We start from the raw sequence: 12489 nt of genomic DNA, 5'->3' as shown, positions 1-12489 counted from the left end.
GGAGAAGGAAAGACATGATTAATTTTAAAAAAAAATTCTGGAAAGACAGTACGAAAGGGCCAATGAGCTGACACACAGTGACTGAAAACAATGACTGACTTCAATTTGAGTTCTAAGATATTTATCACCTGAAAGCTATCTCAATTCCATGCATATTTTATGAAGGAAGCTTTTTTTGATACAGAATTTGAACACAGAGGCAAAGCAAACCTTCGTACCACTTGTGATACAACACAAAGATAGCCTGAGAAAAAAGACAGTCAGAAATTGAAGCGAAAACGGCTAAAAAAGTTCGAAAAATTCCAGAAAAGCAAAATTATATTGAACAGCAGTTGGTAAAATTGAACCCAACATAAAACATAGCCAACAGACAGTTGGAAAAGGGTCGATGAACGAGTAACCAAAAAAAATCTCGAAAAAGTAAGAAATTTTGATTTCAAAAAATGGATGACCTTAAAAGCTCTTTCACCTTCTGAAACAATTTACGATTGGCACTTAGTTAATAAAATTAACCCAAGTTGAAAAAAATAGATCATTAGGTATGTTTTTATTTCGCCGGAAAACATGACAAAACAATCAATTGCAAAATTAGAAGTCCATCGCGTTTTTTGTCACTTTTACACTTTCGCTGTTCCATAGTGCAATTTAATTTTTTCAACAAAGGAAATGAATTTCAAAGAGAAAAATCAAAAGTCAAACCGCGAAAAATAAAATAGAGCGTGAACAAATTAAAATCATTAGGACCTATATAAGAGTCTAAGCTACGTTCATCGACTCTTAAAATCAAATATTGAAGAGAACGGGTAATATATTGCAAATATGGTCAAAAAGTGCATGTTGGTTGACGAAGGTAAAGATTTGAGAAAACGATTTAGTGATTTGGTTGGACAAGTTAATTACAAGAATCAGTCTATGTTCCGATTGATAACACTTGCCAATCGCTGGCTCAATCATCGCATACGTAATTACTCTGGATACATTAATGGACGGAGCGAGCAAATCGATTAAAAAAGTACTTCCCAACAAATTAATTGACTCCACCAATGGAGCTTTAGAAAGGGCATTCAGAAACATCCAGGCATCCATGCTACGGGAACTAAGCCGAAAATTAGCAATAGACATGATATTCCACAAAATCTGAAAATTTCGAGTCTGAAAAACAACAAGTCCCAGGCGGAATCGAACCACTAACATTTTCCGTTTCAATCAGGTGTTACCTCCACATCAGACGCGCTGGATGGCTGATGGACTTTGACTTCATTAGGACGCAAGATGAAGTCTTGCCAGCAAAGTTGTTTACGGAAAAAACTCTGGTATCCGGTAGCAAAACCCTTGCTAAAGGAAACAATCGGCAGTTTCTATTAGGACTCAATTTTAAAACAAAGTCATCATGTTTTGGCAGGCTCCCTAAGAACTTTCGTTATTGGAAAGCTTAATTTGCCTTTCATTGAGCAAATGAACTTGAAGTAACGGTTAAAAATACCAAACCGTGAAAAAAAACAATAATGAGTGTGAACTTCGGAAAACTGTCTTCATTTTGAATATTACTTGAAAATTGTCTTCATTTTGATTCTCGCCGAATAATTATAGTTCAGTAAAGACACAACAAGAAAAAAGTCAACATAGTGTGAATGAAAACAAACATTGCGAAAAAACAAGATTGGCAAAGGTGGCCTCGAAAAAGTTTTAAATTGATTTTAAAAGAACAAAAAACGTTCTTAACATTTAAAACTAGTTCAATACAAGTATAAAAAATCATTATTTTCATCCTAACAGAGGAAGGACCTATGGATCCACGCGAGGAAGGGGCAACTCATCCAGCAATGCCACCGGGAAAAATAGGCCGAGGCGACCTCTGCGAAACGCGAATGCGACTGGGAGAGGTGATTCCACAAACTGGAACACTCAAATCAAGGAAGATCTCAGCCCAGTGATTCGGACAGAAGGGAAACGGATAATAACGATCAAGCGGGACATTCACGTGATGCAGCGGCAATGGCCAAAGCGTTTGAACCTCTCAACGGGTCCTTGGAAACTTTCCTCACGAAGTTATCTAGGACCAGTGAACGCAGCGAGAAGTCCAAAAGGGTATTTCAGAAACTAAGATGCTATACGGACGAATCTGATGGCTTTAAAGATACCTGGATAGAGGTCATGAAGTGGCACTTTAGCTTTGTCAATTGATATCGGAGACCTGTACTAACGAACCATAATTTCACGCCAAACTGCTCTCAAAACAAGTACCATAAGCTTAGATGCAGGGCCAGCCAAATCGATTTTCATGGCAGTTGCTGTTTTTAATTGAAGTAAAATGGTGTGTATTGAAGTAAAAAAAAAAATTGTGTGGGTTTCTTCAAAAACAACACCAAGGAAATGAAGTGAACTTAAAAAAAACCAAAAGTCAAGCCGCGAAAATTCAAAATTGAGCCTGAACAAATTTTAAGACAAAAACTATAAATCATCAAGAACTGTAAAAGAGTACTTACTACGTTTATTACTCTTAAAAACCACGGCCGAGAAACGCACCTAGCAGAGTTTAATTAAAATTCATTATTATTTACAGAGCGTCCACTTTTCTAACAATACTAAGGTAGACACCCGTTGAGCCGAGAACAAAACAAGTCGACGACAAAAAAAAACAACTCAGGATTTCGACCACCTGCCGACCCAAAAGGTACCCCTTTGTACTATTTTAAAACATCCGTTTTCGGCTGACTGACCCTGTAAACTTTCTAATGGCGCCTTTGGCACCAAAAGATACTAGTTTTGAGGTGGGAGAGCGCGCCAAAAAAAACGCAATTTTTTTCGTCAAAATTATCCAAAAAGTGTCTGGTACGCCTTTTTTTTTTCAAAAAAGTTCCTGTGGCGCAGAAATTTAGATCTTTATAGTGATTTGTGAGAGCTCAGAAAACCAATCTGATCTAAAAAAAAAGTCGAAAAAGTCGAAATATTTTTTTGAAAATTCGCAACCCTCCCCCCCTCCCGTGGAGAAAACCCTAGATCCGCTCCTGTTTTGAAACACTATGTCAAAACACTCTTGTTTCAAAAGATCGAAGCCCTGACATTAGCGGTTAATTTTTTCAAATGGCACCAAATTTTTCTTTTTAATATAATAAATCCTGCCAAACTTTTTGAAACTGCCGATAGGAACTTCCATAATAAAATTCGAGAACTTATTCATTGAACATTTTCCCTCCTAATCCAAATTCTTTTTCAACTTCGGTTTGAGACAATGTTTTCTTTTATTTCTTTCGAACTGAGTTCATGGCACTGGTGATACATGCATGATGCATATACTGTAAAATGTTAAAATTAAATTTAATGGCGAACACTGGATCAATAATTGGGCCTTAAATTTTTTTAGAGCGCGCGAAGAAAAAGAATTGCCCTATAAAGTGCAATTAGAAAAAGTAGAAATAAGCCTCGAAAAAAAATTAAAATTCGGCTAGATGTAAGATTCAATCTGCGACCTAGAGATTATGAGTCTCACGCACTAACCAGTCAGCCACGGACGCTTAATAAATCACAAACACTCGCAACAAATCAAGCAGAGAAAAGATGCTATGAAATTTCCATTACCTCAGATTGTGATTATAGCAAAAATGAACGATTTTAATGAACACTTTTATTGACGATTTAGCTTAGAAAAAAAGAAGATTCGTACTAATACACTAACGCTCGCATGTGGCTAGTGTAAATATCCCTTTCGCTCAAAGAAAAAATGCAGGGAGAGTTTTTTATGAAAACTGGTAACCAATCAAATAAACAAAATAAATGCCATCCAGTTTTCATCTCGGGAACTAATGATTAAAAAACTACAGAGAAAAAACTTAAAACTTTGACTTTAATTCTATACCTTGTGGGTGTGTAGCTGTGTCTTGATTCCGCAGCTGGCACAGAACTTGAGTTGACACGAATGGCATCTGTGTCCGGCCGGGGTGGAGGCGGAGGCCGGTTCGAACTTGATGCGGAAGCATATCTGACACACTGTCCCATCCACTATGCCCATAGAGCGACTCTGCTCCTCCAACACCTTCACATCCTTCTCCAGTTTCTCAAGTTCCCCCTTCGCCCGACTACAACAACAACACGCACATTGTAAAACGCACAACAACAACAACAACATTCTGAACAACAAAAACAATTACTAAAATATTCAGACCCGTTTTTCTCGACACCGACACAAAAAAGAGCTTTGTTTGAAAAATTTCAAAATTGGAAAAAAAACCTAGCATAGTTCCTTCCACCTCGCGATGTGGTCGGAACAGCAAATAAGAGCAAGAGTGTGGCTGACTTTGTCTGAAATGGGGTTAGGTCTTCATTACAGGCTTCAGTACATCTAATTTGTTCATTCGAGTCTGGTAAAAAGGTCCATTTTATAACTTTTCTGGCAAAAGGTCGGTCTTGCTAAAAGGTCGGTCCCGTCTGAAATTACTTAGCAAGATATGCAATAAGTATATGTATGATATATATATCGAATATGTATTTGTACAATGGTGTGTTTTGCTATGGCACCATATATATGATACTTTTGGTTTTGATGGTTGACTGCATAACAACAGTGGCAGTTTGGAGCATGAAAATGGGAGCGGGAGTCAGAATGGATTGAAAGGGAAAGAGCGGCGGTGGAATAATTGGAGGTAATTGACGATTAAATGGATGAAATCATGCTTGCTAATTCGAGCAAGTGCCTTCTACATTCATTCAGCAGCATAAGCATTTGTTTCTTTTTCTCAATCACTCCTTATTCCACTTATTTCACCTTCAGTCCGTCTTACTTACAACAGAAGAGAGAAATCAAAATGATAGGAGCTGAGGAAGATGAAAAAAGAGGCTAACAAGAAGAAATCACATACAATTCTAAGTGCCGAATGAATTTGACAACACACCATCACATATCATAACCATCAAAGGCTGCTCTGGATTAATACATTCCACTTAATTAGCCGAACACAAAAGACGAACTTTAAATACAAAACGGCCAAAATGACCGTTAGTTAAAAAATGCTTTCACATTTTAGAACTATCTCCGTGCTTCTGCACGTCCTGAACACGTTCAAAAAATCAACTCAGTAGCAGATTTGTGTGTGTGTGTGTGTGTGGGGGGGGGGGGGGGGCTCTAGCGGACGTACTTTTGGTATCATGGATTGGGCAACCCTAAGGTTTCCCCCATTTGGTATCATTATACGACATTCATTTTAAGCCGACCCTACTTAATATTTTTTATCAAGACGCCAATGCTTCCACATATACGAACTTTGAGAGCGCGCGGCGAAAAAAAAACAGGTTTTTAGTCAAAATATTGCAAAAAGGGACCAAAACGGCTCTTTTGGCCTGTTTTTTTTTTTGAAAATTTGCATGCGGCGCACAAAATTCTGGAAAATAAGGTCTTTATACTGTTTTTCGGAAAGCTCGCAAAATCTTTTTGTTCGACCCAAAAAAAACATAAGTCGGCGCTCCTTTTCTGTGAATGAATTAGACAAAAATTCTGCTTTCAAATCTGTCTGCTAGTTGCAGCTACTCTATCATTCCGGATTTTAATCACAAAAAGGGAAGACATGGCATGGTATATTGGAATATGTTTATCGAAGGGATGGACAGCACACGAAAGGTAATAGTGGAAAATTGAGCCAAAGAATCACAAATATTTACAATCAGCACGGAAGAACGGTGGTGGTCGGTGTTCCAGTATACCATACTATGAAATACCAAATAACATCCACTGGATTCGACCTGGTTTTAATCTAATTGTACGCTCAATCACACACACACACACACACACACGCCAGCAAAACACAACAAATCAGACCATAGCACCACATCATAGCTGATACCATCACCGACCACCGACCGAGTTCTCTTGTTTCCTGCAAAATATTTACCACCAACCCAGCAGCTCCACTGGACTAGATCGACACTAGCAAAAACCAGACTTTCTTCAAAATGATCACTTAACCGCCCAGATTGCTCATATCAGGGCGAAGCCCTTAGCGCTCTCAACTCTCCGCGACTTCAATTCAATTTCTTAAAAGCATATTACTCAAAGCAAAATAGAAAAAACCCTCCTTCAAAAAATCTATTTGTGCATCTTCAAGTTAAAATAGTATAGTGTCCAATTGTAACGAAGTTGATATAATAGAACAAAAAATCAATTTGGATATAATCGAGCAAAAAATCATTTATTTTTGAAAACAGAGGGAAAAAATTACAAACAGGTTTCACTTTCATATTAAAAAGATGTATATTTGTCCCGCTCATAAAATAAAAACAGATATCGAGTTTAAAAAATCAAGCCTCAAAAAATGAATGAACTAAATCAATAACTTTTGAAGATATAAACTTGAAAGCAAGACTTGAAGTGATGATCCAACATCCAAAACAAGTTCCAGCTATAACAAAAAATCATCATAAGCCAACACAATGTAAGGCACCAAAAACCAGAGATGGTCTTTACTTCGACGTTAATAGTCTCCAATTTGGGACTTGGATGCTGGAAAATATGTATTCTTATACACTATAGAAGAGGAAAATAGAAAAAAAAAGGTGTGGCAAGTTCATTGCTCCGGGGAAAATGATGAAAACAACTCCCACCCTTAAATTGATCTACTTGGATACAGGAAAACCAGACCAGGTTGGGAATTCTTAGCCCTATTTGGAGTAGAAATCAAATAGATAGCTCATATCACGTCAGCCGGATGCGTCTCAAGGACCCTTATGAATTTACGTCATCGCTTAATTTTCAAAAGACGTGTGACGCCCAGTCGAATTCAATTTCGTCGTCATCGACTAATGAAACATGGAAAAATCGCTAGTTTCTGAGCAACGTCTAATTACCCATTAGCTCCAAACGGACAAGGCTGATAGTTAAAATTCGAATTTAGCTCCGAAAACTCACTCTTTAATTTCTGAAATCATTCTGAAATTTAAATCATTTTTGTAACCACTAAATGATTAGTGGAATTAAGACGAAGTGTCTTTTGTTTTCCGCGCAATTTTAAATACTTCAAACACCGCTCGTAAAGAGTAGAGTTTAATATCATATTAAAACCATTTCAGTTGCGAGTTAGATTCCAGCAAAAATATATATATTGAAAAGATTCTGTGTCCAGAAAAATTTGTGCCTTGATTTTTTCATCAAATCTCATTAAAAAAATTTGAAAAAAAAAACATTTTTCTTTCTTTAATTGGAAAAAAATTGAACATATCGAAAATATGCCAAACATTTTTCTTTCTTTGATTTATTTTAGGGGTTAATATTTCATTTCGATAGTTTTTCAGATACGAAAAACACTGGGCGTAACATTCTGATCTAACTGCGCAGCAACCTGGTATCCTATTTATCATGTTTTTAGCTCTTTGTTCCGGCGCCCCTTCTTGCTCATAGAGATATTTGTCAATGCTTCGCTTATACTGAGCTTCAGCAGATTTGTTCCTATTTAACTCATCTAAAAATTGAGCCTCCTATTTTACTCATATAGCAAGACGGACGCAATCGGATAAGCTGATGATAATTATAGAACGTCCCAACTGTTTGAAGCCACCATTAGAAGATTCCAAACCCTTGTTTGCCGAGAAGAAAAGACCATAAAGCACCATTATAATTGTAGCCAACAGACAGCTGGAAAAGTGTCAATGAACTCAATTTCTACAGACAAAAACAAATCACCTTAAATCTCATACAAATTCAAGGAACTTTCAGGAATCAGACTTCTGTAAAACTAACCAACTTGATAAACTGGATCAAAAATGAATTAAATTATGCCGTTGGAAAATCTTAAAATTGTATCCATTTTCGGAACTAAAAGATGTTCACATTTTTTGCAATACTTGCACTTTTAATAGAGGCACATAATTAATTTCCCAATCAGCAAATTGTTTTAAAATAAATTTAGGCACAAATCTAATACACTTCAGGACAAATTAAGCGCAAACTCTGGCTAAAAAGCTTGTTTTCAAAGATGATTTTGGAAATGATTAACTTTCAAAAAAAAAAAAAAATTTTTACGTTGACCAAGACTCATCGAAGCTAAACTCTGGAAGGTATCAAACTGAATTATTTTACGACATTCAACAAATTCAAGCTGCCTAAAAATAATTGAGGCAGATAATTAAAATTGGCATTTTTAGCCAGAAAAGTTCTTGAAATGAAATCAGTCAAACTTTGATTTGTATAATGACAAATTAAAGCTAGCACACATTCACATTGAGGCGAAGCTGCTTTTTTTCTGATCTGGTTAAATACGGCCGAGCTATCGCAAAAAAAGGATAATCGGTTACTGTGCAAAACCTACAAGAAAAAAAGTTTTTTTTTCGAAGTACTGTAGTTTTTTCTGCGTGGTGTGATAAAAAGATCTAACGTAAAAATATAATTTGGTATAAAAGTTTTTGATTCCCAAAATGGCATTAACAATCTCCAAAAACTAAATTACTCGATTAAACTTAAAATTAAGCATAAAAAAGGTGTTGTAAACGGTGTAACTTAAGCATAAATAAGCGTGCTCGCTCACTTTACTAGCTCAAATTGGGACGAAAAATAAAAAAAAAATCGAACCGGTTTTTTCTCAAAACTTGGTAAAATTTTCGAAATTTTTTAGTGTCATTCGATTTAGTGTCATTCGAATCAAGACTTAAAGAGCTTCAATATGATTTATATCACTCAAACAGACTGATGATTATTTGTGGTACCTGATTTTGCGTGGAAAACAAAAAGAAAAAAACAGCCGAATACAAAGTTCCTCCCCATTTTCAATGGTCTGAACAAAAATACTTAACATCAGTGTTTCCGTAAAAATCATTAAGCTGAGGTAAGGGTTGAAATTTGTTTACTGTTTGTTTTAGAAGCTGAAGAGAAAAATCATCTTCAAAATGAACTAGGAAACAATAGTATTAATACTATTAACTACAAAAATTTTTACCCTGACAAAGCCTCACTATAGAGATGGGAACTTCAAATGAACATACTTTTGCTCAAAAATGGGAGGAAAACGTCACTTTCTTTATCGACACTTTCTTTATCGACCTAAAAATGTTGCAAAATTAAGATCGCAATATGAATCAAAGATCAATCTGCAACACTTATCGAATTCAGGTAAAAACTGCTAAGCATGTTTCAATAACTTATTTTTTTTCTACTTGACTTCACGCTTGATTTTTATAGTATCTATTTGCAGGTTGACCTGCTATCTTAACACATCAACATATTTGCTCTAAATTGTAAAATAATCATTAATTCATTTTTGACACAGTGACACTTTGTTTAGGCCAGATGGGGATGGAAAAATAGAGCAGTGCATTTTAAATATTCAGAAAATGCGATCAATTGATGATCGTTGTCAGAAAGAAAGTATTAAAAAACAACATGCTACATGGTACACAGGGAGTAATAAACACACATTGGATTGGAGGTCATGGCTATTGTCACGTTCAATTGACACACAATCAGCCTGGGCATGAAAACGGAGTGAAATGGGAATTGATACGGGAGGGATAATAAAGGAGGAAAGGGAGGGGGGGGGGGCTTATTTATTGAAGGGGAAGCAATAAAAGCGAAATGTTAGACTTGATTATAGGACAAAACAACACAACAAACTAGCGCCACAACAAACCCGACCGGACAGTGTTAAAGCAAGTATTAAGCAGCACCAGCTATTCAGTTAAGGGGGGGAGAGAAGGAAAGAAAAACAAAGGCACACCACTCATCGGTGGACCACTTCGGAGTGGATCAATAGATGGGTACCCTTTGCACATAAACATATTTGACCCTATATTCACACGGCAAGCTCCTCGGTTAGCACAATGCACATTTAGCATAATATATACCTTTTCAGTTTTTTTTTCAAGATTTTAAGTTCACGACTCTTTTGGGCTCAAAAAACACCCATCATTATGACTCATTCTTCAGAAACTGTCCACACGAAACATATTTGTACAAACATCTTTTTCGAATCCAAAACACAACTAAAGGCTCTATGTTACGAATTGTTTTTTGTGACATCAAACACACGAATGAGACACGTTTTCAGCACCCAACTCTCATTGAGATTATAATATAATTGTGAATTTACTCAAATAGAAATCTTCGACCGGCTGATCTCATCTTAGGCCAATTGCATACTGCGTATATCTGTTTGGGGCGAAAAAAACGATACGCGGTGTGGTTAGAAGAGGTGAAAAAACAATTTGAGCTTTCATTGATTGTTTGGGAAGAGAAAAAGAAAACAAGAGATGCACATCACCGCATAGACAGAAAATATTAAATTTAAAATTGAATTCTAGTCTCAATTATTATACCATACCTTCAATCTTCACTTGTTTTTAAACAAGATTAAAAAGCAAAACAAAAATATACCTTCAGATTGTGTTTTTTTACCTTTCATGTAAAATCTACTAAAGAATTGTTCTTCGCAGCAGCCTTTGTAAATCGAAAACTGCCTACTCGATAAGTGAACCTCTTTTTATGATTATATTTTTATTAATAATCATAACAAGACTGCTCATATATCAGGGCAAAGCCTTGAAGGTACCCACTGCCCCTTAATCCGTATAAGAGTTTTCGGTAAAGAAAATACAAAAACCATAAATTTTGAACAATATCAAACAACAATAATGTGAAAAAGTCAAGCAAAAAAACGACAATAAGCTTTCCTCTTATCAATTTGGAATGATTTTGCAAAGCGAGATAAATTCACCGCGGATGAAAGATTCGCGCTACGCTTTCAGCATCATAAAACAATTCGAAGCATGGAAAAATAAGTCCAGGGGATGGCCAAAATGGCAAATTTCAACCCTCAGAGCGTCACAAAAAATAATCAAAGGTAATTTTTTTTTCAAAAATTGAACTCAGCGAGTCGATATCTTCAATGGGGTATAAAAAAAATTTTGTTAAAAACTTAGTTTAACCGCTGAAAATTGACTTAATGAAAAACCACCACAAGGATAAATAATCCGCACTTTCTTAGAAAATAGGTAAAAAATATCAAAATATCAAATAGCCGAAGCCCTGAATATTTCTCACTGCCTTTAACGTCCATCAAAAGTTTTTGTTTCTTAATAAAATCCCCCAAAAGCAATGAGCAATGTTAAAAGCAACGTGGAATGTTTTGCTCTAGTAAACCTATCGATAGGAGCAAATTGCCCAGCTCAGTTCAGATTGGAATCATATATTTTACCGATTACGCTTTATGACAAGAAAAAGAGCTCGTAAATTGTCAAAATTTAAATTATGTCGTCAAAGTAAACACAACTTTAAACAAAAACAACAACAGCGAAAAATGATCACACGTAAAACCTATCTACATATTAATCAAATGACATGTTTTTCGTAGTCATAAGGCTCAATTGTTAAGAAATACCACCGAGCACAACGTTCAAGAGGGCTTGGATCAAAACGTTTACGAATCATTCAGAGCAACCATCGAATATTCGAAAGTCTGGAATAATTTAGAATATTTTTTGAAAAAAGTCCGAAACTCTATAATAACAATGAACTCGATTAAATTGCAAGGCTTGATAGTATGTGCCATTTTTTGTTCAAAATTTTGCAGTAACGAATTTATCTCAATCTGAAACAAATCAACTAAAAACACCAAACCCGGGCTTAGAAAAACTAAGTTTTACCAAAGCGATTCGCGGTCTGAAATAACTTGAAATACTTCAAAGTTTCAGAGCTGGAATAGCTTGCTTAAAAAAATTTGGTCAGTACTAGTCTTCCAAATTTTCATCTAAACATCTTGAAATTTTTCAAAGATTCATAGCTGAAAAGGTTTTCTTGAAATATTTCAATTTTTCATCGAAAGCACTTGAAATTTTCGAAGATTCATAGCTGAAGATTCATATGAATCGGTTCAAGAATTATTTAAATTAACTTAAATAACGTTTTCGCCACTTGATATGCTCTATGAAACAACTTCAAAGTTTTTCAAAGTTCCATTGCTTGAATAGCTTGCCTAGAAAACATAACTTTTCCGCGGGCTGACTAGTTTTAAGAAACCACTTGAATTAATTCCAAGTTTCATCGCTTAAATAACTTACTAAGGAAAGCTGTATATTTTTCCCTGAAATTTTGCTAAGTTCCCTTGCTTAAGTAGCTTGCATAGGAAAGTTATTTTCGCGCAACGATTCATTCTAAGAATATTCTTGGATTATTTCGAAGCTCCTAGTTCGATTAACTATTTTTTCTCAAAATGTTTCACTCCAAGAAAGAACTTGAACTATTTCAAACTCTCATAGCTCGAATGACTTCAATAGAAAAGGTTCATTTTTTCGCAATCCTATTCCCCTCATTTAATAACTTCAAAAATTTCAAAGTTTCATTGCTCGAATAGCTTGCGTTGCAAAACTAAACTTCTCTGAAAACTTTTTAGTCTAAATAGAAATTTGAAATGTTTCAAAATTCTAACGCTTGATTAGCTTTTTTAGCAAAAAAAAAATAAATTTTTGAACAACCGATTCGCTTCATGAATAACTTGAAATTCCTATGTTTGTTAGTTT

General features: G+C 35.5%; 1 protein-coding gene across 4 annotated transcripts in view; it reads right to left on the bottom strand.

The window, feature by feature from the left end:
* LOC134842088 (regulating synaptic membrane exocytosis protein 2-like) overlaps positions 1 to 12489 on the bottom strand; it is a 104935-nt gene that overhangs the window by 73406 nt on the left and 19040 nt on the right. For all 4 annotated transcript variants that reach the window (XM_063858259.1, XM_063858260.1, XM_063858261.1 and 1 more), the window contains exon 2: positions 3857 to 4076. In XM_063858259.1, the coding sequence (XP_063714329.1) occupies positions 3857 to 4076 (220 nt within the window). The remainder of the gene's footprint in view (positions 1 to 3856; positions 4077 to 12489) is intronic.

Source organism: Symsagittifera roscoffensis, chromosome 3 (assembly GCF_963678635.1).
Source record: "Symsagittifera roscoffensis chromosome 3, txSymRosc1.1, whole genome shotgun sequence".
Taxonomy (NCBI): domain Eukaryota; kingdom Metazoa; phylum Xenacoelomorpha; order Acoela; family Convolutidae; genus Symsagittifera; species Symsagittifera roscoffensis.
This window is presented reverse-complemented; position numbering and strand designations above follow the sequence as displayed.